Here is a 27,604-nt window from a genome sequence, read left to right as displayed (position 1 = left end):
TATGTAAAGCACAAATTTTCCGTGTCATTTTGTCCACCCCCCCATTCTTTTTTGAAGCGAACCAAACCCCACGAATTTCCAGCAAACTAGCTCCAAGCTCTCACGTTTCCATCTCCATTTCGCAAGCCAGCCCTTTCCCGAGCTCAAATTTATAATCCGGTTGATAAAAAAAAAAGACTAAAAAACCCAATCGCTAACCTCCAAACATGCTTCATTTATGCTTGAGTCGTGAATCGTCGTCGCCATGTGGATGTGCATTATAAACAGCTGAACAGCAAATGCAGAATTTTGCAAGTTGTTTAAGGGGTATTGTGAATGAACCCATGGATGAATCAAGGGCAAAAAAAAAGCTCAACGATACTCAATGATAAGAAGCACACCAATCCATTCGCGCTGAAGTGAAATGGAAGAAGCCCCTATGCCACCAGTACATGCAATTTGTAACGGTGGCCGTTGAGGAATATATAGTAGAAGAATGTCTTCGTATTAGTTTGAGGCAAAGAAGACATTCGAATTGAGGCCTCAATATCAGAATGTCATTTGTCGACTGATTGTTGTATTTCCTTAGTTAGATGGACTTTGCTTCCTTGAGGGTGGCCTCGAACCGCCACTTTGGTCGGCGCTCTTATTTCCGTCAAATTTATCGTTTCCTGTTTGCTTTTCCTCATCTGATTTTGGGCCATCCGTGTCTGAACTGGAACTAGATTTAGAGCTAGAACTGTCATCATTGATTCGGCTCTCCGGAGTACCAGCAAGAGCTCTCGTCGCTTCCACTTTAGCGACAAGATTTATATCACTGTGATGGTCTGCCTCAAAGTCGCTCGCTTCTGTGTTGCCACCTTTGACCTTGCTAGAGTGACTGGGAGTCTGAATGGAAGCTGCTTCACTGAGAGCTCTGGCTCTAGCTACCATCTCGGATGCTTTCTCAGCTGCTCGTTCGGCCCTGATTTGCTTCTTCCACATCTGCGCATATCGACCTTTCTTTAGTAATAGCTCACTATGGGTTCCAGCTTCAGCAACTTGTCCAGCATGAAGGACCAATATTTGATCTGCATTAGTAATAGTGGATAATCGATGGCTATAGTTATAAAAATTAGTGAAGAGCGAATGAAAATTAGTCGGAGTTCTTACGCAATGACTAGCATGGTACGGCCTTCGGACAAGGTCTTCAATGCTTCTTGGATGTGTTGTTCGGTATCAGAATCTAAGGCGGCAGTAGCTTCATCAAGCATGATGATTCGAGGATTTTTGATAATGGTTCGTGCTATGGCTACTCGTTGCTTCTCACCACCACTGAGACGAAGACCTCGCTCACCAACCTTCGTATCGTAACCATCCGGAAATGCAAGTATCTTGTCGTGAATCGAAGCAGCTCGACAGGCATTGTAAATATCTTCATCAGTCGCGTCTTGGTTGGCATACCGAAGGTTATACATAAGAGTCTCATTGAAGAGAATTGTGTCCTGTGGTACAACACCAATGTGATGTCTTAGCGAGTCTATGGTGACGTCTTTAATGTCGTGGCCATCCAGTTGAATACTACCATTCTGGGTATTGTAAAATCGAAAAAGCAGTCGGAACACGGTGGATTTTCCTCCTCCGGACTCTCCAACAAATGCTGTAGTGGTGCCTGGTTTGCAGGTAAAACTCAAGTCCTCCAGTGCAGGCTTACGGGTATCATAAGAGAATTTAACATGATTGAAGTCGATTCGGCCCTCACATGCTGGCAGTGGCTTCGCACTTGGCTCGTCAATGACAGTCGGCTCTTCTTTGAATAATTCAAGGAGACGTTCGCCACTGATCATAGCGCTTTGGACCCCCCGATAGAAAGAACCAAAGAAATTCAGAGGCTGTTGAAGTTGGCCCATATATGTGATGAGAGTCACAAACTGTCCCACTTGACGTTTACCAGTTGTGACTTGGTATGCAGCGATGAATGAAGTTACAAGAAGTCCAGCCATAAAGACCAAGTTTTGACTAATGTTGAGAATATTCAAAGAAATGGTCACTTTGAATTCCATCTTTTGAAATGCCGAAACCGCTTGTCGGTAACGATCAAATTCATAAGTCTCAGCGTTGAAGTATTTAACAGTCTCATAAGATGTTAAAGAGTCATTCTTGACAGCATCCTCCTCGCGGCTGAGGTTCTGCATTTGTCGACGTTGATCCGATCGCCATCTTGCCATCCGAATGGTCAGATAAAGATAGGAAAAGGTGATGATGCTAACCACGAGAGCGTAGTATGCGTCAAAGGCATATGCGAAATAACCGATAGCAACTCCAAGATCGAATATCATTGGAAGAACCTGGAAGGTCACTTGCTCTAGGAAATTATTGATGGCGTTACCCTTACTAAGTGCTGATAGGACTTCTCCAGTGCGCTTTCCGAGATGGAAATCCAAACTCAGACCATGAACATGCTCAAATGAGGCTGTGGTCAAGGCCTTGTATGAATACTGAGAAATTGGAATCCACAGAACCGATCTAGCAGCCCCTAGGATTCCAGAAGATCCTTGAAGAAACTTGAAAGCAATGAGAAGAGAAATGGACAGCCATGGCATTGTAACCTCGTGATCATCATCGCCAGTAAGCGCATCAGTGACCCTTCCGACTTGCAAAGGAACCGCGATGTTCACTATTCGCTGCATGACGACAAGAAGGAAGCAAACAACAACTACTATTTGCAAGCGAACGGATCTAGCTGGCCAGAGGTATGGAAAGAAGAGTGAATATCCTTTCAAATACTCCCACCATGTTTTGGTTGTAGCTGTTGTGGGTTTATAAAACGCAGGCACTTCGTCCACACGCTGCTGACCAATCGGTCTTCCTTGAATGTCAACGCCCTGTGCTGCAGAACCATTCGCAGTCGCATGTCCATTCAAAGATAAGGAGTCGGAAGCAGACGCATTTGCAATTGAGCCATTTCCAGAGACATGGCCGTTTCCATTCGCTCGGCCATTGAAAAGAAGGGGACTGTTCTCATCAGGCTCACTGCTGCTCTGCCGGCTTCTATTTTTGCCTTTAATTGAACGTCCCAAAGTGAAGATGCAATAAAAAGCGACACAGAAGAAAAGTAGAACTACCCGAATTGCATCGAGTACCAGCTCAACAATTTCCCATTGAGTTGCGTATTTGTGAAAGTCCGGATTGAAGTTGAAAAGCGAGTTGAGTTCCCGGTGAGCTGAGGTGTATAAGGATAGCGAAGCGGCAAGAAGTACAATCTCGCCGACCAGCGCAACTAACCATGTAACCTGATGTGCAATCGAAGGTGAGGGAGTTGTGTCGACCAACGAAATGAGAAAGACACTATAGAAAAAAAGAGAGGCGCAGACGTATATCTGCATGAAACAATGATCAGTATCTATTTCATCCACAATGGTAAGTCGAAAAAGTGAATGCTCACAGCAGTTGCCTCGCCACACCACCAACCATTCTCCCGTTTATCAAGAGCGTGTACGACGATGTTGATCGCATTGCCGAGAAACGTTACTAGAATGCCAGCTGAAAGCCAAAGAAATAACAATTTCTGAACAGGAGTGAAATCCTGCAGCTTGAGCTTATCCTTATCTTGTTTTGTCCTCCTGGCAGACCGCGGTAAAGGTTTTCCCCCAGGACCTGTGAGCATCGGTCCAGTCTCATCGGAAGATTCCGCAGTTAAAATGCTGTGTGTGATGAATGATATAAGAAAGACGACTAGAAGAACCCATGGATAATTGAAGTGCGTGAGGTTCAATATTGTCGCTGTGGTATAAGTACCAGTTCCATTTGAATACATGCTGGAGCTTAAGCTCGAGTATTCATCGACGCCCGCCATTACAAGTTATATTATGTTTGAAAGACTTCCCCTTCCTTCCTTCCTTCCCTCATCAGTATGCCGGATTTGAAAGCGATCGTGGACGGCTCATGACCCTTTCGATTGGGGCGAGCTTAATTTTGGGGGAGGAAGTTTGTACCTATGTCGAGAAAGCGCGATGTCAAAGTAGCTGTGGCTGGCTGTGTGGCGATACCGAGGTATAAAACGATTGAAATTGGACTTGATACCTAAAAAGGAATTAAAAGAGGAATGATCAGCGAGAGGAGTTCGAGTTAAAGTAGTTCATCTGCGATTTGCGGTGTAACCAACAAACGCAGTTGTCGAGTTTAGAAGGAGATGATGGATGGGCTTCAACAAATAGTAGATGTGAGTGTGGAGTTGTAAATAAGTGATGGTGGCGGAGATGGTGGTGGGGAATCTTCACTCAAAAAAAATACTTTAAATAGTTTCGTGTACTAACTTAAATACTGAATACCTACTTTGTGTTTCTGGACCATAAAGTGAGGATCAAAAGTAGGTGAAGAAGATGAGGAGATGAGAAGATGAGATGAGAGAGGAAGAGGTATGGGAATGGGAAGAGAAAGGAGACGAGGTAGAGGAAGGAGAGGAAGAGGAAGAGGAAGACAGTTTCTGAGATGAATTGAGACGAATTGAGACGAAGAAGAATGAATGATCGGTTGACAGTGCTAATAAAACTAGAAGTAGGACTAGATGTGAAACTTGAAGTAGAACTAGACGTAGAACCAGAAGTAGAAGTGGAAGTAGAAGAAGATTGACGAGATAAGACGAGATGAGATGAGATGAGATGAATTATACAAGAGGTATGAGGGAGTGAGGTAGTGAGGTAGTGAGGTAGTGAGGTAGTGAAGTAGTGAAGTAGTGAATTATCAGTATATGACAACTTGTTGGAAGGTCAAGCAAGATATCAGGTACTAATATGCACGGTATGTATGTATGTATGAATGTATGTATGTATGTATGTAGTACGTATTGTAATTCTGTGGCTTTCTGAATGTTGAAATTTATATTAAGAAAAGTATAAAAGACATGAAATTCCCAAAGTATGAGTGAGGTTGAGATTGAGAATGAGAGTGAGAATAGATAGGTAGGTAGGTAGGTAGGTAGGCTCGAGGGAGGGAGGTAGGTAATTCTGATGCTGGTTGATACTTTGTATCGGGGAGGGGGCGGTGTTGTTGATCTAAATAGCCAAACTTCAAAGAAATATAAACATTTTTTTTATCTTACCTTTGGCTCTTGCACTTTCCAAAACCTTTATACTCTCTTTGAGCTTCCTTCCACTCTGGGCACAAATCAACTTCTCAATGTACCCTTCTCAACAAGTTGTAAGTTGTCTGTCTGGCTGGCTGGCTGGCTGGCTGTCTTTCTCAATGCTTCTTGGCTGGCTTTTATATCCCAGATCTCGAACTCAATCAAATCTTCTCAACTTTTTTTTGATCGATCCAATGATGGGGACCCGGATACCTGTCTTCGGGAGTGTGATTGCCGACAATAGATGCGCCAGGTTCGATGCAAAGGTGTGGATGCAGGTGTAAGTGTAAGTGTAGGTGTAGATACGGTACGTAGGCAGAGGTGTGTGAGTGGTAAAAGGGTGTGCAGGGACTTGGATGGAGAGGCACATGCAGCATATAAAAATAATAAAATAAAGCCAGAGTCAAAGCCAAAGCCAAAGCCTTGAATATTGGGTATCCTATGTCAATCAACTACAACAAAGTTTGGACGAAAGAAGAACGAAAATAAAACAAAAGGGCGATTCAGTCCTTCGATTTCTCCCGCATCGATTTAAACTTTGTTTGGTATGTTCAATGATTGGGTGAGGGGAGCGGGAGGGGGTGAAGGGGTTGAAGGGGTTGCAATTTCTTATATTGCAGTGCAGTCAGTGAATGGCGTTGGGTACTGATCTGAATATGTCAATGTGATTGTTCTTGTGGGTATGATATTTGTTGTACTAATAATAAACCACGTAGGTAGGTGTGTATAGTACGTATCGTACGTACGTAGGGTAGCTGTTTCGTAGGTGCGGTAAGAATGTACGGAGTGCAATGCCAAATATAATCTCCTTTAGACTTTCGCGTTCCGCTTCTTTTGGCTTGTTTCTGTTTCTTCTCGTATTTTCATCTCTGTCGGTTGTTTCGTACTATGCTTCTAATGGTTGATGAATCATGAGAGCCTCCTCATTTCTTTGACCGCCAGCAGAGCACAGGCATGATATTCAATCAAGGCATAGTGTGCTTCGGATCCAAATCAATTAGAGCGTCGGTACCGGTATAATGTCCACCAATGGGGGTTAGGAGGTGCTGTGGGAACTGGCTTGATGAGGGTTCCTATGCGCTTTGGATATGCTCCATCAAATGTTCAAAGAGGAAAAGTTTCCTGGACGATGAAGGTTGCGTTGGGACTTGAAAGATGGAAAGTAAAAGCTAGGAGACAGGCTAGAATTCACTCCACATGGAGTTTAAGTCGTGATTTGAGTATTATACACTGCATAATTCGCCTACCTACCATTCCTCTCAAGCATGCAACCCATACATCATCAATTGTGAAAGTATGCAATATATGTATCATGCACCGATATATGTGGTTGACGACTCGTGTAACAAATACGAATAGTCGAGATGTTCTTACTATTGCCCAGATATATGAGCTGAAACTACTAGGCACTCGATATTTCGCTACTTCACAAGCGTTCTTGGACCCTGATAATAATTGAGATAGAAGGGGTTTAATTGCGGGAAGAAAAACAAGCAGTGATGGTCTATTAGGTTGGGCTTTAAACTTTCCTACTTCATGAGTATGGGGGCTAGCAGCTTCATATTATAAGGGGGGCCGACAACGTTACGGAAGCATTCATTAGTTACAGAGGTACTTTGTACACCAACGCTATGATGAAGCAAAGTCTCGGTAAGTCTCGGTAAGTGCTCTTGCCTGCCGTCTGTTTCGTTGCTTGATTGTCTTACAGTGATACAAGAGCACGAACTTCCAAAACCATTCTCATCTATACACTGGAAGTCTATCTGCAACATGTGAGTTGTGTCTAATTCCCGTCTAATTGTGTCTGTCTAGTGGGTTGCAACCTACTCCGTACCGGTGACATCGACAGTCTACCGTCTACTGCCCAAGGATATTCTCTTATCCCTACAAATTTCTCTACCGGTAATATTACATCAACCCCCAGTATGGATGAGGCCTAGACCTTTACGATCCAATGGCACCACAATTGGCACACAACCCGAAGCCACAGAGGTCCGAGCGTTCATCTACTTATCCTCACCTGGGCAAGCTCCCAAATTTTTCATACTCTGCAGGAAAACCCCACTTCATCCCTGACACTAGAATTTCCGCTAAAGTACTCGAGAATGAATCAGGATCGACTGCATGTCAGATACTAGGTTACTGACACGTGGTAGGTCATGGCCTAGATGTATCCATGTACTGTTGAGAGTGGAGTAGTTCTACATTGGTATCTACATGTTGCCGGTTTACTTAAAGTCTTTGGGAAGTAACGGTGTAATCTATAATCGATGTATAATATCTATCGGGCCCAGGTAGTTGCTATTACACGGACGACTACATGGTTACTACTCTGCTATGCTACTGTAGAATACACCTTCAATGCCTATGCGATTCTTCAAGCCTACTTATCCAGCCGGGGAAACGAAGCCGTGAACAGCACGATAATTTATATCCAAACAAAGTACTGTCGGATCCGAGTCATACATGTGAATATCTGCATCTTTCAGGCATTAAGCATCGGTATCGCACATGTGTATTACTGTCAAAGTACGGCACTGCACAGGACAGTGATAAGTCTGGTAGCGAATTTCGATCTGGCTTACGGCAACACCCTCTCCGAACATTGGCGTTCCGTACCCCTCGTCGTCTCTCGTCAAAGCACCAAAGAGATGGCAGACATCTCCTTATGTACTCTCGTACCTCTTTCATTGCCAATATGTCAAGAGACTATGATTTCGATATGATGCATTACTGCCGTCGGGCAGATATCATACATATCACACATATTCGCGGAATTGGGCAGAGCTGCCGTGACACTCGGGCCGACCGCGCAGATGCGTAACAACTTACAAATACATGTTCTAATCCATTAACTTACATCCCATACAGTACTTTAATAATATATGGATGTATGGATACCCTCCAATAATGCGAGTGGAGGTGTGATTGTGATTGTCAACAACCCTTCCGTGGACATAAAGTAATCAATAACGAACGGCATGCCACTTTACCTCAGGTTTGATCGAGATTGGCGGTGAGAGAGGCGTTTCGGAGGCTTGTGAAATGGCCGAGTAGAGATGGTGTGAGTGGACTTTCCTCGTTAGGTTCCTTTTCCTTCTTTTAACTCCATGTACAATGTTATCATTTCGAGTGTGCTAGACGATATACCTTGAAAAGTATCTAAGCGGTGCTGGGTATACTTCGTCTAGCCGGAGGTAGATGTTATCTTCGAGAAGGAAAAGAAGACTATTGTGGGGTACGGGAAAACATTATCGTTTCCCATTAGCCACAGTATGCCTGCTACCTCATATATATCGTCTATTTTATTTGCAACAACGAACCGGTGAACTAATTTTTGACTTTTCACGACTCACGAGTGCTGAAAACTCCAAGTCCATCTATCTCGTAAGTATGAGGTAAAGAAAGGGGAGGGGTTTCGAAACAAGGCGAGTGAGGATCATTGCTTTTCTAAAGCCATCTTTCGGCTGGCTCTACCTCGCCGATTTCTGGCCGGAGAAAGACAACATTCATTCGGCGATCAATGTGTGATCAATGTATGCTGATCGCACTTGATCAAGAGATCGGATCTGATCAATTGATCTTTCATCACTATACATGTTCCTCATCTTGTCGGCTTTGCCGCTCACTCATATGCTAGCGGCTAGCCATCCTTCTTGCATTTCCGTCGCTATCACATTTTCAACACTGCACACTGCTTCTAGACAGAAACCTATCCCATCTGAAGAATTGGCTTTCCTCTTCAAAATCAGTATCCTAGTTATAAAGAATACCCTCAAGGGGAATAGTTCATAATCAGTTGATTCTAGGTCTTCACAGGCCCATAATCCCTACCTCTACCATGGTCGAACTTGTCCTTCGAGTCTGACAGGTCGAAATATAGCAAGTTTTGCTTGAATTGTGCTCCCAATGGATCCCACCGCGAAGTTGTTGAAATAATTCCAAAACTTCATTGGACGAGAGAGTGTGAAATCTCTCAATGCATTACATATTTTTCTTCAGGAACATATTCTGCTGCATACAGCTCCAAATGTTACCCTAAACTCCACACCTTTTTCACAGCGCTCCATGCTGACATCAGCGCATACATATTACGAAGCCCCCATCCTCCCCGCGAACCACAAATTTTCGCGATCTGTCCCTGCATATATATTCGTCTCATTTAGCCTCAACTTTCAATTCTTGGTTCGCATCCGCATTCCTCATCATACATGAAAAGAGATGAGGAGAAGGTTACTTTGCTGCACGAAATATTATAATGAACAGTTCGTATAAACCCAGAAACCGGGCATGGCAGTACCCAGTTTGAGAAGCCGACCGAAACCCAAAGGCCTCCCATTGTTCAGATAGGGCTCAACAATTGAGGAAAACTCATCGTTAATGGATTTTGGAATTGCCAAGCTACCGGCATATAGTTTGCGCGCCATGCACATAAATCACACGGTTCTTTTGCCCGAGAATCGGTACCACAAGTTCAGGCCCTACGGTCCACAGAGAAAGGCATTGCAAGAACGAGGCAGAACACACGACATCTCGGCCAACCGTTGCAATCCTTCCAGCTACCCGGCGAATTGCCGATACTCACACTTCTCTCGTACGACATCTGAATCACTCAGGCAACACGAGTAAGGTTACACCAGGAATCGCGAAACGACTTGCATGGTTATCTCGCAAAGCAGCGCCAAAAACCGCTAAAACTCCCACTTCGGTGTCCCCATGTACTTTATCTTGTGGGACATCCTCGAGAGGTATCCATGCAAGCATGTCATCTCGACAGAAGCCACAATATCGTTTTATATCTCCCAGCGTCCTGTCATATGCTCTCGTGTCCTCCACATAGAAGTTCGCTCATTTACACTATCCTCTCAAATCCGCCATCACTCGAGTCTTTTCACATGTCGCTGCAAAGTCTTCCTTCGCTTGCTGAGTGCAGAAAAACCACCTGATTGTGCAAGTGCGATCAAATCCATAAAGCCTTTTCTTACATTTCTGATATCTTTACCGCCGTTTCAAAGGTTTGCAGGTTTTGCGAATTTTGTATTCAGCTGCAGCGTTCAATGTTAGGTGAAAGGTTGAGCCGCATAGCAATGCAGAAATTCATAGCATCGACAATTGGGTGCATGGAATGTTTCCGAATAGGTAGATCGTTGTGGCGAGGAGGACTGAGAACACTTCATTGTAGTGGAATGAACGATCCTTTGATATCTTTGAGACCTGGGCTTTTGTAACGAGTGTCTTGAAAATTGACACTGTTTAGCCATGCTTCAATTTGCTTCAATTTGTTCTTTTCATGGCGAAGGATGTAGTCTCAAAATCTGTCATTAATGATCATCGGATATAATAGTACATGTGAACTAAAAGATCTGATTTCAAGACACTTGAATACAACTTACCTATCAGATGTTCAGCTGAACACACTCAAAGTTTGCAAAGAAAGTCACTCTGGAATAACGAATCTTTGCACGTCTGACATCACCATATATCACTATTATTCCCATCATCGATCTTCTCCTATTCAAAGACACACCCTCTCCCCTCCATCTGCTGAGACGTGAGTGATCTCCATCCTTTCAAAAGTTTAAAGCCGGCCCCAGATGTTCCAATAGAGACTTTCGAATTGAAAAGAAGACGAAAAACGAATACTGATGATCCGTTAATTCTCGTTCACATCTCTCATCTCATCATCTATTTTCCTTCATCTCCCCACCATCTATCTCCTTCCTATATCTGATGCCGGATACGTATGAGGAACAACAACGTAGCCATTCAACGGAAATCTCTCACTATAATTTTCCAGACTCGGATTCAGCAATACAATATGGATGACAAGATACATTAACCTCATGTAAGCTGGGAAGTAATCAAATATATCTGCATACCTACATCAATAGTGCCACTCACCACCATTGCAATAAGAACATAAATCTATTTAGAGACACTTGATATCGACACGTAGATTACTCCAAGCATGAACATCCAACATCATCCTCACAAACCCCATCACAATCTCTTGCCTACCTACAAATCCATCTCACCATCACTCAAACCACAGTTGCCCCAGCATTCTCCCCAGGAAACTCGGTCGAAAAGAAATCGACAGTTTACAAATTCTACGAAGCGAGTCTGTTTCGATTTCTCGTGAAAATATCTTGGTTTGCCTACCTATGTGTATTCTTTCCTCTCCTCACCTCGCTCACACCATCCCTTTTCTACCCCTAAATTTCCCACTCTCCATTCTCTACAAAAATCATAGAACTATACAAAGCACAACACTACAACAACAAACAAACTTTTCATGACACTTCCATCTACTCCCGCCTTTCTCCCTTCTCCCCTCTAAACGATATTAGAACCTCGTACTCACAATATCATATACAAGATAAATGAATAACTACACAAATCCTCTTCATATATCATCATCATCATCATCATCACAAAGCCCACCACCTACCTACACATCCTCCCCATACCCCAAAAGAATTATCCACAACCTGAACATTCTCCTCATACACCAAAACAATACCTACAATCCACTATCTACAATCCACAATCTACAATCCCAATCTCACAACCACAACCACGAACCCATCAAAGTCCATATCCTCAATCATCCATTCCGCTCTAACACTCCAGCCCATTTACACCCCTCACATTCCCTATCCCTATTCCTTGTCTACCCAAATTCATCCAACAGCTCTCTCTCTATACAAAGACACAAACACACCAACAGATAATCCAAATCCAAATCCAAATCCAAAGCTACCACCCATCCATCCATTCTACCACAAATATAAAAAGGAACAAACAAGCTACCAAACCACCCACCAAACCACCTCCAAGATTCACTCCTCATAAATCTCCCCCTCTCCCCCTTCCCCTTCTCCCCCCCATACTTTCCAAATCCCCACTTCTCAGTTCTCACTTCCCATTTCCCATTTCCCATTTCCCATTTCCCATTTCCCATTTCCCATTTCCCATTTCCCATTTCCCATTTCCCATTTCCCATTTCCCATTTCCATTCAAACTCTCAACATTATTAAACCACATCAAGATCCACATACAACGACTACCTAGTAATTTTCTCCTTTATATATATACAATACATATACACATACCTACCTCTACATAAAACTGCGCATACATGATTTTATTCTCCAGGTTATACACTAACCCCATCCCAATCTCCCATCCCAATCTCCCATCCCCAATCTCCCCTTTTCCAAATACCAACACCAGCACCAACACCAGCACCAACACCAGCACCAATCATACCATCTTCACACCATATACCCGAATAACTCTCCCCTCCCCCTCTTTTCTCTTTTCTCTAATATAGAAAATTCAGTTCTGGTATATTATAATTCTAGAATTTAAATAATCTATTTTATTCTATCCTATTTCTTTCTAACCTATTTCTTTCTATCTCATTCATCTCATTCATCTCATTCATCTCATCCATTTCATTTATCTCATTCATCTTATTTATCTTATTTATCTTATTTATCTTATTTATCTTATTTATCTTATTTATCTTATTCATTTTATTCATTTCATCTATTTTATTTATCTCATCCATTTTATCTATTTTATTCATCTCATTCATCTTATTCATTTCATCTATCTCATCCATCTTATCCATCTCATCCCATCCCACCCTATCTATCTCCTTCCCTCCCACTCACACCCTTCCACCTACTATCCACCTCCCATCCACCTCCTTTTCACATATATCCTCCCACAAATCTCCTCCCACAAATCTCCTCCCATACATCTACCTATCTACCCATCTACCCACATATCCAACTACTCAACTACCTATACAAAAAAAAAACACATTCCCACTCCTCCATTCCCACCCCACTCCTCTATAAAATACCTATATACCTATATATCTATATACCTATATATCTATATATCTATATACCTATATACCTATATACCTACATACCTACATACCTACATACCTACATACCTACATACCTACATACCTACATACCTACATACCTACATACCTACATACCTACATACCTACATACCTACATACCTACATACCTACATACCTATATACCTATATACCAACAACTTTCCAAATCCCAATTCTATTCTCTCACCCTCTCACCCTCTCACCCTCTCACCCTCTCACCCTCTCACCCTCTCACCCTCTCACCCTCTCACCCTCTCACCCTCTCACCCTCTCACCCTCTCACCCTCTCACCCTCTCACCCTCTCACCCTCTCACCCTCTCACCCTCTCACCCTCTCACTCTCTCACTCCCCCTTCCCAAAAAACCACTAAACAAAGAATCACCACCAAAATCATTCAGAAAAGAACATCATACATCATACATCATACTATACCATACTATACCATACTATACCATACTATACCATACCATACCATACCATAATATCATAATATAATTAAAACTACCTATATATATATTTATTCATCTATTCATTCCACCACCATCATCATCAACATCAACACAACAACAACAATAACAACAACATCCTCCCTCAAAAATATCCTCTCCAACCCCCCTTCCACCTTCCAAAATCCAAAAAAAAAACCAACACAAGAAGTTCTCCCAAAAAGCGATTGTGTACACGAAAATATCCATACAGCGATAAGTCATTCAGTAGCTAATATATACATAAGCCCCTGCCACCGCCTATACCCATAAGCGACCACGTACCACCGTAAAGAGTGGTGATGGATTCATTTGCGTGGTAGTTGAACGTTAGCATTAATCATGAGTATCGTATACTCATATCATATTTTCTCCTCCAAGTCCACAATCCTGAGATGAGATTCCCATGGATGTCCGACTCTTTCGATTTCGACCATTTCCACCTATCCTCAGTTTCCTCCAGCTTGGCCCAATTTCTGGTTTCAAACCTCTTATTTCTCCTACTCTGGTCAAATCATATTCTCTTCCAACACCACCCTCCAATCCACCTCAAGAATCCAATCTAACATTCTCCTTCCTATTTGTAACTCCATCCGTCTTCAATTCCACCCCGGTACCCCTCCCATTAATAGAATTTCCATTCAGCTTGATCTTTGGTTGAGGGGTCTCCTCTAAGACCTTCTTAGCAGCCACGACATCAAGCCCCTCCTTTGCCAATGCATCTAATTTCATTTCTTCTGCCAGTTCATTCTCATCATTATCCGATCTGTCATCTTCTACTATACTCATGAAAACGAATCTGTAGGCGATACGCAGAATATAGAAGAGCCAGAAAAGATTGAGAGCTTGTAAACTAGCGAGAAGAGCGGTTGAGATTACTTGTGAGAGTAGGCATTTGTATTGTTCGGTTTCCCAGTTCAATTCATAAGGACCGACGGTTTTAAATTCATTGAATTCCGAGTAGAGAATTCTGAGGTTGAGATAATGACGGAGGTAGACCCAAGCAGCAATGAAGAATGCGAAGTAAGGTCCTACAAGAGGGTGATCCAAGTAATTGAGAGTTTTGGATGTCTAAAAAATTGTTAGTCCATGTCGTACGTTTTAGGACATGAGAGAATTGTAAACATACCGCTAGGAAGAAATCACTAATATCATGAGTGACATAAACAGCCAAACCCATATATGTGAAATGAAAACGGTAGCTCAACCCAATAAGGAACAAAGACACAATGTGATGTCCCACCAATTCCCTATAATCCTTCCTAGGCTTCTCCAAACCCAAGCATAAAACTAGAGCCTGTTGCGCCCAGTATGCAGCCTGGAACAAGTAATAGAATTTGAATATCGCCTCGTGTGTCTTGTGCGGGAATCCCTCATACATTCCATGTGTATTGAAATACCAAACCGGGGTTCGACTCATGACGTACAAACCACAGGGACCGAGGAACCCAAAATAGATCGCAGTGTACATCTGTTCCATGAATCTTGATTGTTTAGCCCTACTCTTCAATCCACTCTTGCGAGCCAATGGTCTGAGGAATTTCTGCATGATGAATTCGCGAGTGAAGGATAAAACCACAATGTAGAAAGAAACCAAAGCGAAATCCCACGGTCCTTTGCCGTATTGAATTGGTGCTCCCGGGTCCGACCCTTCCTCGCGAGGAAGTTCGTAAGCTGGAAAAATGAAATAGTGTAGGGGATTGGATTTCGAAGGATTGATGGCGTATAAGGAGAGGACAGCGGCGATGATAGCGAGAGGTGTAACCCAAGTATGCTTCAATGCATATCTTTTATATTGTTGCAACAGTGTCTTTGCTTTGCGCCTTTTCGAGTATGGTTTCTTTCGATCTCTATCTGCCTGTGCCTAAATACCAATACATCCATCAGTGTCTGCAATCATCCGCAGAAGAGAAGACAGAGAAGAGAAAGTACTGACCTTAATTGTCCCGGGAGAGGGTGGTCTAACATCGACTGTAGCAAAAGCCGGCGCACCAGTATCTCCAGCTCTAATTTCACCACCTAACCCACTAGAACGCCGTCTTATTCTCGGAGATTCAATACTGCTCGGCGCATTGAGCGGTGTCAATTTATCTTGCTTCGCTGACGATACCAGCTGCGGGAAAGATTCCGTCGTAGAAGGCATATTTGGGAAGACGATGAACAACCCAAGTAATCTTTATGAATCAATGAACTTTCCTCTCCCTGTAGACCTATCTGATTTACAACTTCCCGAATACCAGAAAAAAGTGGTCAATTACAAAAGAAGTATGTGCAATGGTTCAACCAATCTTAAGAAACATGCAATGGTTTTGAAAGAAATGTAGAAACTTCAATGAATCGATAACTTGGGGGACGATACAACTTTTTTATGAGCATCCCGAACTACCACTCGGTACGTACAACATGCTCACTTACAAATTCGTCTAGGATCCTCGGACATCCATCTCCACCATCCGACATCACTTTGGGCATTCCCCTGTTATCGTTCATCAAAGGATATTTCAACAGAACAATGCACCTCTAGCGATTTTACATCATCAATGCCATAATTGTCTTCATATTCGGTCATGTCTAAATCGCAAACGGGACTTTGAATCTTGAACATGCATGCATATGCTTGAAATCGACACCCAAAAGGGTACTAGTTCCTCTAATCAAAAAATGCTACTGCTTATGAGCCGGATGTCCTCATGAAAGGAGCATCCACTTGTGTTCCCAAAATGCTACTCATTGGTCTAGTCGTAGTTTTTGGCTCGTAGTTTTTGGCCTCGTAGTTTTCAGACTCCTTCACAAATCGCAAATGTCAATTGAATTACGTAGATATTCTTGGCGCAATTATCGATCCAAAAATAAAAAGGGGTATCTTTGGAATTCACATCAAACCACGTTGCTAATTCTTCACTATGCTTGAAACAATACTCCATTATGATATTCGTGGTCTCATGCTTTGATTACTACTATATGTATAACGTAATCGTAGTTCGTATACATTGTGCTGTGGTATCTATATCCATATCCTTTTCCCTCCTCCCAAAGTCCAGCCGTAAATTTTGGGGAAACTCCTTTTTGGGTGTCCCTATACATCAATGTACAAATGCTCAAATCCTAACGCCACGCTTATGCTCATGCTCAAATCAGAATCATACCAGAATTGCTATGTCAAGGATTTTCCACCCTTGGCCGTCGCGGCGGTGCCGGTATAGTCGTTACTGGTAAACCATCTATAATTGGAGGAAGAGACGGTGTGACAGGACTTCGAGCTTGAACAGGACTACTTCGTGAACTCGAAAATGTAGGGGTTTGACGGCTCCCTACAAGAGTTGGGGAAGCAGTGGCATTTTCAACTCGTTGATCTAGTTCCGGTTGCACTGCAGTTGCAAATGATATACTCCCGCGATGCGTAATTGAATGTTGGTTAAGGCTATCTGGAGTGTAAGGATCGGTTGTTCTGGCAGGTCTATCTTGCCTCGAGGTAGTAATCTCTATGTGAGAAGATTCATCAGGCGTAGGACTGATTGAATCTGTATCCGATTCCCCCAATTCCCTCGCGGTAAAACGTCTTCGAGTTGGTGCTGGAATCACCGTCAGAGGAAGCGGGTCTGTATCTACTGTAGGACGTGCTTTTTCACGGAACCTTTCTGCCTGGGTTGCCACGAAACCTTCAATTCGAGCACGCACATCCCACTTATTCGAAGATTCATGACTACCAAAAGGTGTTGGAGGCTTCGCAGTATGCAACGAAACTTCTGCTGGAGGCCCTTGGACTCGATGCTTAAATGGATTAAAGGAGTTCCACTGCCAATTATGAGCCCCCGCCGCGACTACAGGGGCTTGATTCCTCTGCTCCAGAATGACTGGCTTATCCGAGTCAACTTCTTCATTACTAATGGACCTGCTAATGGATATAGCTTCACTATTACTTCTCGAGAGTGTTGTATCCCTAGCAACTATTGGCGGAGTTGCTTCACTTATAGGATGATATCTCACTGTATATGCAGTGCTCTCGGCGCTGGCTGTATCCGCCCTATTAATAGGTGTAGCAGCAGGCTGGGGTCGAGTGGGCCAAAGTGGAGGACGGACAGTTAATAAATGCCTGCCAGTGCGTTGACCAGGACCAGGACCAGATCCAGTCTCGAGATCGTTCGTGGCATGGGATCTATAGCGATTAGCCAGCCCAGACATTGCTGGCCAAGCCGAACCCGTAGAAGTCCCTCCCTTGTCATCGTTATCTTTACGGAAACGCTTTGTCCAATCTGATGTTGGAGTAACTTCTAGCATTTCATCCCCATCAAAAACTTCCCTTCCGAGCACTCCATCCTTCTTCTCGTCCCTTTCCAGAGCTTCAATTCGCTCCACCCACTCCCATACCACTACACTTGCTGCTGCAGCTCCAACCCATCGTACGTAATCACCCCATGCAGCAAGCGTTGGCTTGGATATATCGAGAACGAAGAAGACCACAGGCACTAGCACTGATACCAATGATAATAATGCCACCAAACATATGTTCCGCATTTGCGGATGATAAAAGGCGTAGCGCTTCTTGGAAATAGCATAGTATATGACCCAAGCGCAGTACAGCAGACTTAGGGCAAGTTGAAAGAGGTAAGCTAAGGCGGGCACAGCATCTGTAAAAAGGCGGGGTCGCGAATTGCCGTTGTAGACAAAATTGTTGAGGAGACTGAATAAAACATCCAGTGTAATCAGAGCAAATCCGGTCCATTTGATTATAATTTTCTCCCGCTGTCGTGGAAACAATCTTATCAGAGTTTGGGCTTGCGCTAGCCACAGGAAGGTATCCGAGATGATGCGAATGATCTTGAGTTCCCTGCCCCCCTCGACTTCTTCTTGTAGGGCCGTCGCATTCATGAGTCCAAGCTCGTATTGTTGTTCCGCGACACGGAATGTGTTTGCTGTCGCAATAGTTAAAGAGATTGCAACTGTTAATGCTGCAACCTTTTGTAACCAAGGTCGTCCACCGATGCCAATCCCAGCATCACTCCCGGAAGGACCATTGGTGAATCCGCGCCGTCCTAAAACCACGGCGCCTTGGACGAGAAATGTCCTTGGGGTAATCAAAAGCATTATGACTAGCATATATGCAATCACAGTCGTGGCGGCGAGTGCGTAACATGCCGGTATCGTGGAAGCGTAGAAGGGATCGCGAAGATCGACGAACGAAGTGGGAGTGCCTGCATTGGTGAGGACAATATCGGCCGTACCTGTGCATTCGGGACTGAAGATGGCATTGGTTGTGAGAGTGAAATACTCGGATGCGCCCAGATTAATAACTCCGTTGGAAGGAAGGGTGAAAGGCGTGCAATGAGGGTGAGTAGCGGTTGTAGCCACTGAAGTCGAGGAAGGCTTCAAATTGTTGATTAATTGTCTTCGGTCCATTTTCATCTGTCGGGGGGGCGGCCCTGCCGCTAATCGTTCATACAAACTCAATGTGAAGTTATCGACATGTTAATAATATTTCGACGGCTTTGATCAATAATCGATATGGAATATTTTCGTCTTGTTTGAACGATTGCGATATATATAATTGGGTTGCGTTGTGTTGGTCGTGAAGTGGTGAATTGAAGATCAATTTAAAAAGCTGGTAGGTAGTAGGTAGTAGGTAGTAGGTAGGTAGGTAGTGGTGTTCGAGTCGCTCAGGCTTCGTTGAATAGTACGGTAGGGTACGGGGCGGTGCGTCTTTCGAGTAATAATTATCAGAAGCCAGGAGAGAAAGACAAGACAAGTTCCAAGAGAGAATGAAAATCACAATTAGAATGCAAAGAATAATAGATTATTCACACTTCCACTTTGGAATTTTATGAACGGTGCAATCAATCAATGTATACAGTAGAAGCAGGGAGCAAAGTAAAAAGAGATTGAAGTTATTTTGGGGTCCAAAGGGAAGAAAGGGAAGAGAAGGCAAAAAGGTGTTGCTGGGTGTTTATGAGTTTGGATTCATGAAATGTTCGAGATCAGTTTCATTGAATCTGATTAAATTGGTGGCGAGTCGTGAGCAACTAGGGATAGAATGGGATAGAATGGATGTAAGATATAATTATGTCCGCACCGGTATGAGAAGGTCTCAACTCACAAGAAGGGTAGAAGGGTAGAAGGAGAAGGGAAGGAGGAGAAGGGTATGTATTATTATGATAAGAGTCAATTAAAAGGAAGGAATCCTGGATGGAGAGTAGTGTGAATGTGCTGACGGATCGCTCATCGTATCGAGTACATACCACACATACCTACTAGGGAGGGAGGTATATGCATTTCATTTCTTCCAGGGTTGCTCTCCGGATTTATAATATGAATATGATATGATATGTATGATATGTATGATATGTATGATATGTATGATATGTATGATATGTATGATATGATGTTCAACCTATTGATCCTCCATTCTCGACTGCAGTTGCTTTCCTTTTCCTTCCTTGTCTCTTCTTTTCCCTTTCGTTCTCTCCTTTCACCAGCATTCAATCCACCATTCAATACACCATTCAATACACCGTTCAATACACCATTCAATACACCATTTAATACACCATTCAATACACCATTCCATTTATTATACTTTCCAACCCCCCAACTAACACCTAGGTAGCCGATATATCTTTCTCGGAAACACCTGTTACATGTTTCCATTTCGAACTCAAATTCGTATCGGTACAACCCTCCCTCCCCCCTTCCAAGTTCCTACCTAGGTGATACTAGATTCACGACACCAGCCAGACGCAGCCAGACGCAGCCAGAGTGGTCATGGAAACCGATTGATCAGAACTCTAGATTGTAACAGCCTCGGACGTGGTCATGTCCCAGTGTCGTCAATAAGATCATGTACACACCTAGTCCTATGCTACTTGACCAATTTACTTTTCGCATCAGCTCACATTATCTAGCTTGACCCTGTGTCTGTCTTGCACTTTGTATTGCCCGGTGCTACTCTTCCTTCACTCTTTACCCTTTACCCTCATGTTGCAACTGGCCATGGGCCAAAGCACCACCGATCATACATGGGTAAGCCAGCAAATCTCAAGCCAAAGCTAGAACGAGACACTCGTGGTATTGGGAAGTGAGGATGGATGGTTCCATCGTGGCCGGTAAAACTTTGCGAGGGCTTGAAAATTTCACTCGGGTCGTTTCGTTTTATTCCTCATGGGGTTACATTCGGTATCAGAGAACCCAAAGTTTCGTACCATGCTCGGAATCACATTGACGTGCACATTCCACCCCATTCGCATTCTATTCTCATTCAGGATCTTCTGTCCTTTCACCACGGTGGGAAATTCAATGTGAACTTTATACTTTTAACCTTCCAGAGAAATGCTAAACTGATTGTGTCTTAAACGTCCTCCGAAGAAGCGTGGAATGGCAGAGAAAGCGTGGCTTTTCTTCATCTCATCGCCAAGTAACGGTGACATGCCTTGGAAGAAAGCTTGGTGCTAATAAGCTATCGGGGGGAAGGGGGACAACTTGGTATTGTACGACCAAAAACTTGGGGGAATTTGGGGAAGTCTGCTGGATTCCATCTCGGTAAGTGGCACGATTCGGTGGTGCTTCCACAATTCATTCGCTGGCGTTGGCATTGGCAATGAAATCAGACATCATACATGATTTGAAATGATTGATCCACCATCGTGAAGAGTAAAAGCTTAAGTAACTCTCCCCCAAAATGTAAGATCTTACATCTTCACAACCAACGCAAGCAATTCAATACAATCGAGCTATGTACTACACGAGACTTTTAGCCATCAATCGGCACTCCACAAAACTCTTTCTTCTATTTCCTCCAAAGGGTCTCGTTCCGTCTTTCACCCATCATTCCATCAAATGGAAGACGGGAGATGCGGTCAGGGATATTTATCTCATCACTTAAACGGGAATGCAAAGAATGAGTTTTGTTCAATCCCGCATCGCATGTCCACCCTTACTCTAGCGGATAAATCCGGATATTCATGTAGGGAGCTCAAGATGGCAGGAGGAACATGGGACATACATATATCTGCAGCCCAGAGTTTTCTAGAGCAATGTAGTGACACCATACCAGCATACTCATAGGTGAGTACCTCCTAGTCATTGGGCATTCGCGGGGGGGAGGGGGGCCATTGAAATTTTAATGATAAGCGGAAAATACTACGTACGTCGGTCGCTTTACACATGTGATCATGACACCAAGGCATCAAATCAAATGTTCGTTTTGAGTACTAAAGGAAAGGAGAGGAAAGGAAAGGAGAGGAATCTTGGAAGCTGTTCATCTCATCGTATTCGTCGTACATATTCATCGGACATATGGATAGTACTTTTCGATGAACGAGAAAATGAGGAAACGAGGAATCGAGGAAGCGAAGGAAATGAAGGAAAATGAAGAATGAAGCCAAACAAGAGGCTTTTGGATGCGCTGCTTGAAGTGATCACAGGCGATTTTCAATTGTTGATTACTACTGCAGGTGGTGTACCTACCTAGGTACCTAGGTGTATATTTGTTCAACTTCACCCAGCTATCCACCCTCGAGCCACCTACCTAGGGCCTACATAGGCACCACGGACAGTGATTTACCCGCTTCCGAATCAACAGAAAATCGAACTTTCCCCAGCCACAGATAAGATCATCTTATGTGGCTCATGTTTTCATTTATGCAGGTGGCTTATGTAACATGGATTGATGGAGTTGGGAGGCTAGGAGAAATGAATTATGGATACTTGCACAGGTACATGAACCTTTTTGTTCCTTGCTTCCGAAATCTGTAAAATTTGTCTGAATGGGAGCATTATCCCCTTTATTAATGCCTACCTAGGTGCAGTCTTTTTAGATACTGCATGCATGATGTCGCTCTCAGATTCTTTGATGACTTCACTTCATGATAGATGCTCAGGTACTGGTGACGGTACCTAGGTATCATACATACTGACTGTGCAGTGAGTAGGTACAAGCTGACCGTTTGGATTTGGTCTGTCTTCCTCCTATTAAATACCTACCTACCTACTACCTACTCGCAGGGTCTTCTATGAAACGAATTGCGAATTCCAATAGCCATCCCGCCCAGATCTACAATCACAGGTACCCGCAAACCATGGAATATATCACATATGATGATATGCTGGAATCATAGCATATAGCATACGTTAGCAGCTGCGAGGTATCTCATATGCATACAATAATGACTCTTAAACGCGGGGTTAGCAGGAATTAGATTGTAATTTGATATGGCGAAGTGATACTACGAGAGATGTGCGTGCTGTGAGGCGAAATCGACCCTTATGATATGTACCTGTAATCTCTCTCTCGCCTCCTCTCACTTCTCACCTCTCATTGGGCACCCAGGTAACTCCGGCACTCCTTCACTCCTTCACTCCCTCCTTCACTCTCATCAATCTTCGACACGGGAATCTTCCAATTAGCTATACTTTTTCTTTATATACACCTCTCCACCTATTTTCGGTACCATTTTCAGGAGGGAGAGTCTTGGCATTTCACACCTAGCTCGTCTCGGTAATGCATAACTTCTTATTATAACTGATAATATGTACGATACATACAATAATATAATTGTAGTAAAAATTGATGATAATCAAACTGAAACATTTGGGTAAATAATCAACCTCTTTCAAGAATTTCATCAGAAAGTGATTCTAGATTGATTTACTACACACTGCACTTCATTCCGTACGAGAGTACCTAGACACCTAGATACCTATCGACCGACTTACTTACTACATATTATTATATCAATTACTGTCATAATACTTTCAATTCATTACGTTCTGCTCGATACATCCATCTATTTCTTTTAAACTTTCAAACCGCCTTTACGTTTCGAAACACTCCTTTCTTGATTCCCATTAGAAAAAAGTCTCTTCTTAATGACCTACTGGTTGAAAAGTCGATCCTCCTAATCAGCCCCCGTGCTAAGGCTCGACTGTCATTTCGTTATTTGGTCTCCTAACCTTGAGAAAAAAGCAACCCTGGAAACAACACGAGAACTGCTTGAATCGCTCGATTCTTTTGGACCCTATAATCATTATTCGGTGCTCTTTTGCCACATTCACTCCCTTTTAAACACTTAGATGTGGCAGAGCAATCTTGCTGGGTTTCATTTGGATGTTAATCGTAATCTCTGTGCTCGTGCCTGTCACAAATCATCTCATAAAGTGGTAATTAAATAAACCACCGTCAGAACCAGATTTATTATTCTCGAGAGGTCTGCGACCTCACGATACAATAGAGACATGACGCGCCCGGAAATCATTCGCGCTGGTTCGTTCTCAAATGTCTCACCCGTTCCCTTCCATGATAACTGATTTTATAGATTCAATTGACCTTCAAGACCCAAATGCCCCATCGGCGCAAGACCATTCGAAGAAACATGCAAACACCGCACCGTTAGGCACGGGGCCGCCTGCTCCACACCAGGCCGAAGCATTGCGGGAAGTCGCAGCAGAAGTCGCAGACGAACAACATAGAAGTCCAAGGGTTTCAAGAGAATGGGCCAATGGCGAAGGGCAAATGATACAAGATTATACGAGTGACGATTCGGCTGCTGGAGGGAACGCTGCAATGAATGGAAACAATCAACAAGACGATTTGGCAATTGCTCAAAATGGCGGGTTGTCAGGTTCTGGGGGCGAGGATGGAGACATGGCGGATGCTGAGGGAGACGATAGCATGGATGATGACATGATGGACAAGATCTCAAGCTCCCCGTCAATCGACGATGGTGGGTATTCTCTTCCAAAAATATGGCCTTCTAGGTCCGACTCCCTTTCCCGGGCAAGCTCCTCGTCGTTTTCACAAGCGTGCGGCGAAAGTTCATCCCCTTTCGTGGAGCCACCCACTTTCTTTCCATTACAGCCTATGAGCGACCAGCTAGATATGGACCTGAGCCAGGTGGCCCACGAAATTCAATATCATCATCATCATCTAGGTGAGTATCTTGACCGAGCGAATAGTACTACGTCCAACTACGACACCGATGCGCCCATACCAGTGACTCCGGAAAAGTACGGGCCTTACGTGGAGAAACATGACCAGGAATATAATGAGGAGTATTTTCATGACCAGCTCACAGCAATGCATGATTCGGACCAGGATATTGCCCAGACTTCGGCTTTCGATCCTTACGAATACGACGAGGCAATGACCATACCATACGAAAGTTCCGAAGACGAGAAGGACCTATTTTACGAGGATGATGATGATGATGATGATGATGATGATGATATTCCATATGCTGCTGACTCTAGATTTGTTGATTCCGGATGGGGTGGAGAGTGCTTACAAGAATCAGAGGACATCGATTTCGAATTCGTCTACGCGCTCCATACCTTTGTCGCTACAGTAGAAGGCCAAGCCAATGCAACTAAAGGAGACACAATGGTTTTACTAGACGATAGTAACAGCTATTGGTGGCTCGTTAGGGTAGTCAAGGACAGCAGTATAGGTAAGTCATATCACCAGTTATCTCCACCATGATCACTAACACTCTTGCCAATCACAGGTTACTTACCAGCAGAACATATCGAAACGCCTACTGAGAGATTAGCTCGACTTAACAAGCATAGGAATATTGATGTACGTGACATTCTTTGGAGTTTCGAAATATTACTAACGTGAACAGCTTACGTCGGCCATGTTGGGAGATCAAGCAGAGAAGTCAAAGAACCCCCTGAAGAAAGCAATCCGACGAAGGAATGCCAAAACTGTGACATTTACGGCGCCAACATATGTTGAGGCTTCTGATGTTGACTACTCTTCTGACGAAGATGACGGCGATGGAGGATTTTACGGGCAACAAGAACAACAAACTGAACAGCAAAAGCAGACCGTTGAGGATGACGAGATTGCTGCAATAGAGCCACTCAAACCGCGCAATGAACTTCGCGAAGTCAAATCTGAAAGTCCAGAACGTGATAATTCAAACGTCAAATCCAGCTTGGACACAACTAGGAGCAGTGACGAGATTCTTGAAGGAAAGTCGGAAGGTAGCAAATCTAGGAATGGTACTCTACGCAACACGGATTCATTCTTCAAAGATGATACAGTGGAAACTCGGAAAATTACACTTACACCAAATCTGCTTCGCGACGATTCTAGCACTTCGACTCGAACCTCTAATGATTCAGAGAAACTGAAGCAGAGGCCGAGCCTCGATAGACTTGAGAAAGATCTTGTGTCAGACAAACTTAAGGACAAAAAGGACAAGAAGGAGAAGAAAGAGAAGGAAAAGAAACCAGGAATGCTTAGCGGGCTTTTTAAACGAAAAGACAAGAAATCGAAGCACCAAGATGATGACCTCGAAGATTCAATTTCATCAAGCAAACATTCAAGCGAGAATCGTGCATCATCTCCATCCCCTAGCAAAGACTCAGATCTTGCATCTGTCGAAGAATCGAGCCCAGAAGCGCAAAAGCATCCTGGTAAGTTACAAAAACAACCGCGACCGGAAACGTCACCAAGTCGAAAGCAAAGCGCGAGGGAAGCAAGGTCGATAGAACCACAACTTGCAGCGATTTCCGAGCGCGCAATTGCAGCCGATTCGGCACCCGGGCTTTCATTGCGTTTGGTACAGCCTGAGCCACAAACAACGGCCTCGAATCAGCAGGAAGCTCCCAGTTCACCCACTGTTCCGAGTCCTAAGTCACCCGGGCCAATATCCAAGATCTTGCAGTCCGCAATTTCTAGCAGTTCAGAGCCCAAACCTGTCAAAGCCAAGAAGGCAAAGGCCCGAGTCGAGTTGGATGATTTTGATTCAACTTCTGAAGAGTCCGAAGCTGAAGAGCCTATTCGTTCTTCAGGTGAACAGGCTCAACGACCTATTCCAGGTAGCTTCCCAGATAGTTACATCGCCACTCCTGCAACGGAAAATCGTAATGCGATGGAAGAGAGATTGTCGGAATCTCCAGTACAAGTTTCTCCAATTACACCGACGAATTCTCATCCACCAGCACTCATGGTAGATACGTCTAGTCAAGAAGAGCCACCGTCACCGATGTCGTCATCACATTCACCTTCGCCTGACCTGATTGACAATGACGATGTTAAGAAGGGCACTGGCAGCTCTACCACTTCAGCATCAACACCTACGTGGAGTGACTCGCATCTTAGAACATTCTTTGATGATGACACAGATATTAGAGATTTATTAGTCGTTGTCTACGACAAATCAGGAGTAGTACCAGCAGGATCAGATCATCCAGTTGTGGGTAATCTTTTCAAAGAAGAGAATGCCAAATTGGCGGATATAACCAACGTGAGTTTTTGATGAACGTGGAAACAAAATTACATTATACTGACTATATTATAGCGCTTGGATGGAATGCTTGGTGATTGGTTAGCTCGCAAAATGAGGACACAATCTTCAAGATGAACGCTCCATAAAATTGTATATCTTACATGAATCAATGAATTTATGATGAGGCCGGACTGGTTTGGGCACAATTTCTGGCGCTACTGGGAAAAGGAGGGTTGGTTTGGCAATGGGGGAGGGGATACCTTATACCACAACATTGGATCTTTGAAAGATTTGTTCATTCAGCATTGGCAAGGACACCTTGTACATAGTCCTTCTTGCATTGTCGGCTTGTTATTTTTGATTCTGCTTTTTTTTCTACTTTTATAATGCTCTTGATGAGTCTATATATCAAAAGATTACTTTTATTCGCGGTTACACGCAAGGTACACACATACACATGATGTAGTATGAAACTTTTCGTCCACTTCGGTAAAACCTGAATTGATCTTGATTCAAGTACTGCATTACATGCATTGTTTTTTCTGTAGGTGATGTGCATGAAGTGATGATATTTACACCATGTAGTCGTCAAATAAGCAAACAAACGGCGACTATCGCGCGAATTGCAGCTATTTCTTAGTACTAATGAGATGATGATGAAGATCAATACCTCTTTACATTAAATACTCTGAGGATATTTATGGGGCCGTTCCCCTAGGTATATTTTAACGCTCGCGAATCCAAATTAGGGAATGGCCAATTAATTTCTCCGAAGTACTATTCGTTGGTTAATGTGTAGATCCTAGTTTGAAGTAATGTCATGATTTCATTGGATATTGTATGCTTCTGTTTGTGGCTGGTTGGGTGGGAATTGGAGAGGAAATT

The 27,604-nt window shown here is 43.5% G+C and overlaps 4 protein-coding genes across 4 annotated transcripts; 1 reads left to right on the top strand and 3 right to left on the bottom strand.

The window, feature by feature from the left end:
• Positions 1-231: 231 nt before the first annotated feature.
• Positions 232-4,683, bottom strand: EAE98_004721 (uncharacterized protein). The gene is made up of 3 exons (XM_038952341.1): positions 3,404-4,683; positions 1,132-3,338; positions 232-1,078 (listed from the first exon to the last, which is right to left on the bottom strand). Exons 1-3 carry the CDS (start codon positions 3,812-3,814, stop codon positions 565-567), a joined length of 3,132 nt encoding a protein of 1,043 aa, XP_038810991.1. The 5' UTR covers positions 3,815-4,683; the 3' UTR covers positions 232-564.
• A 9,359-nt stretch (positions 4,684-14,042) lies between these two features.
• EAE98_004720 (uncharacterized protein) lies at positions 14,043-15,636 on the bottom strand (the record flags this gene model as incomplete). Its single annotated transcript, XM_038952340.1, has 3 exons — positions 14,043-14,564; positions 14,623-15,357; positions 15,430-15,636. 3 exons carry the CDS (start codon positions 15,634-15,636, stop codon positions 14,043-14,045), a joined length of 1,464 nt encoding a protein of 487 aa, XP_038810990.1.
• A 1,016-nt stretch (positions 15,637-16,652) lies between these two features.
• On the bottom strand, positions 16,653-18,896 carry EAE98_004719 (uncharacterized protein; the record flags this gene model as incomplete). The annotated part of the gene is made up of 1 exon (XM_038952339.1): positions 16,653-18,896. One exon carries the CDS (start codon positions 18,894-18,896, stop codon positions 16,653-16,655), a length of 2,244 nt encoding a protein of 747 aa, XP_038810989.1.
• A 4,193-nt stretch (positions 18,897-23,089) lies between these two features.
• Positions 23,090-27,209, top strand: EAE98_004718 (uncharacterized protein). The gene is made up of 5 exons (XM_038952338.1): positions 23,090-23,745; positions 23,798-24,928; positions 24,986-25,059; positions 25,106-26,737; positions 26,792-27,209. Exons 1-5 carry the CDS (start codon positions 23,718-23,720, stop codon positions 26,852-26,854), a joined length of 2,928 nt encoding a protein of 975 aa, XP_038810988.1. The 5' UTR covers positions 23,090-23,717; the 3' UTR covers positions 26,855-27,209.
• The last annotated feature ends 395 nt before the right edge of the window (positions 27,210-27,604 follow it).

Source organism: Botrytis deweyae (genome assembly GCF_014898535.1).
Source record: "Botrytis deweyae strain B1 chromosome Unknown BDEW_009, whole genome shotgun sequence".
NCBI classification, from domain to species: domain Eukaryota; kingdom Fungi; phylum Ascomycota; class Leotiomycetes; order Helotiales; family Sclerotiniaceae; genus Botrytis; species Botrytis deweyae.
The sequence above is the reverse complement of the archived record's forward strand: the minus strand, read 5'-3'. Positions and strand labels throughout refer to the sequence as shown.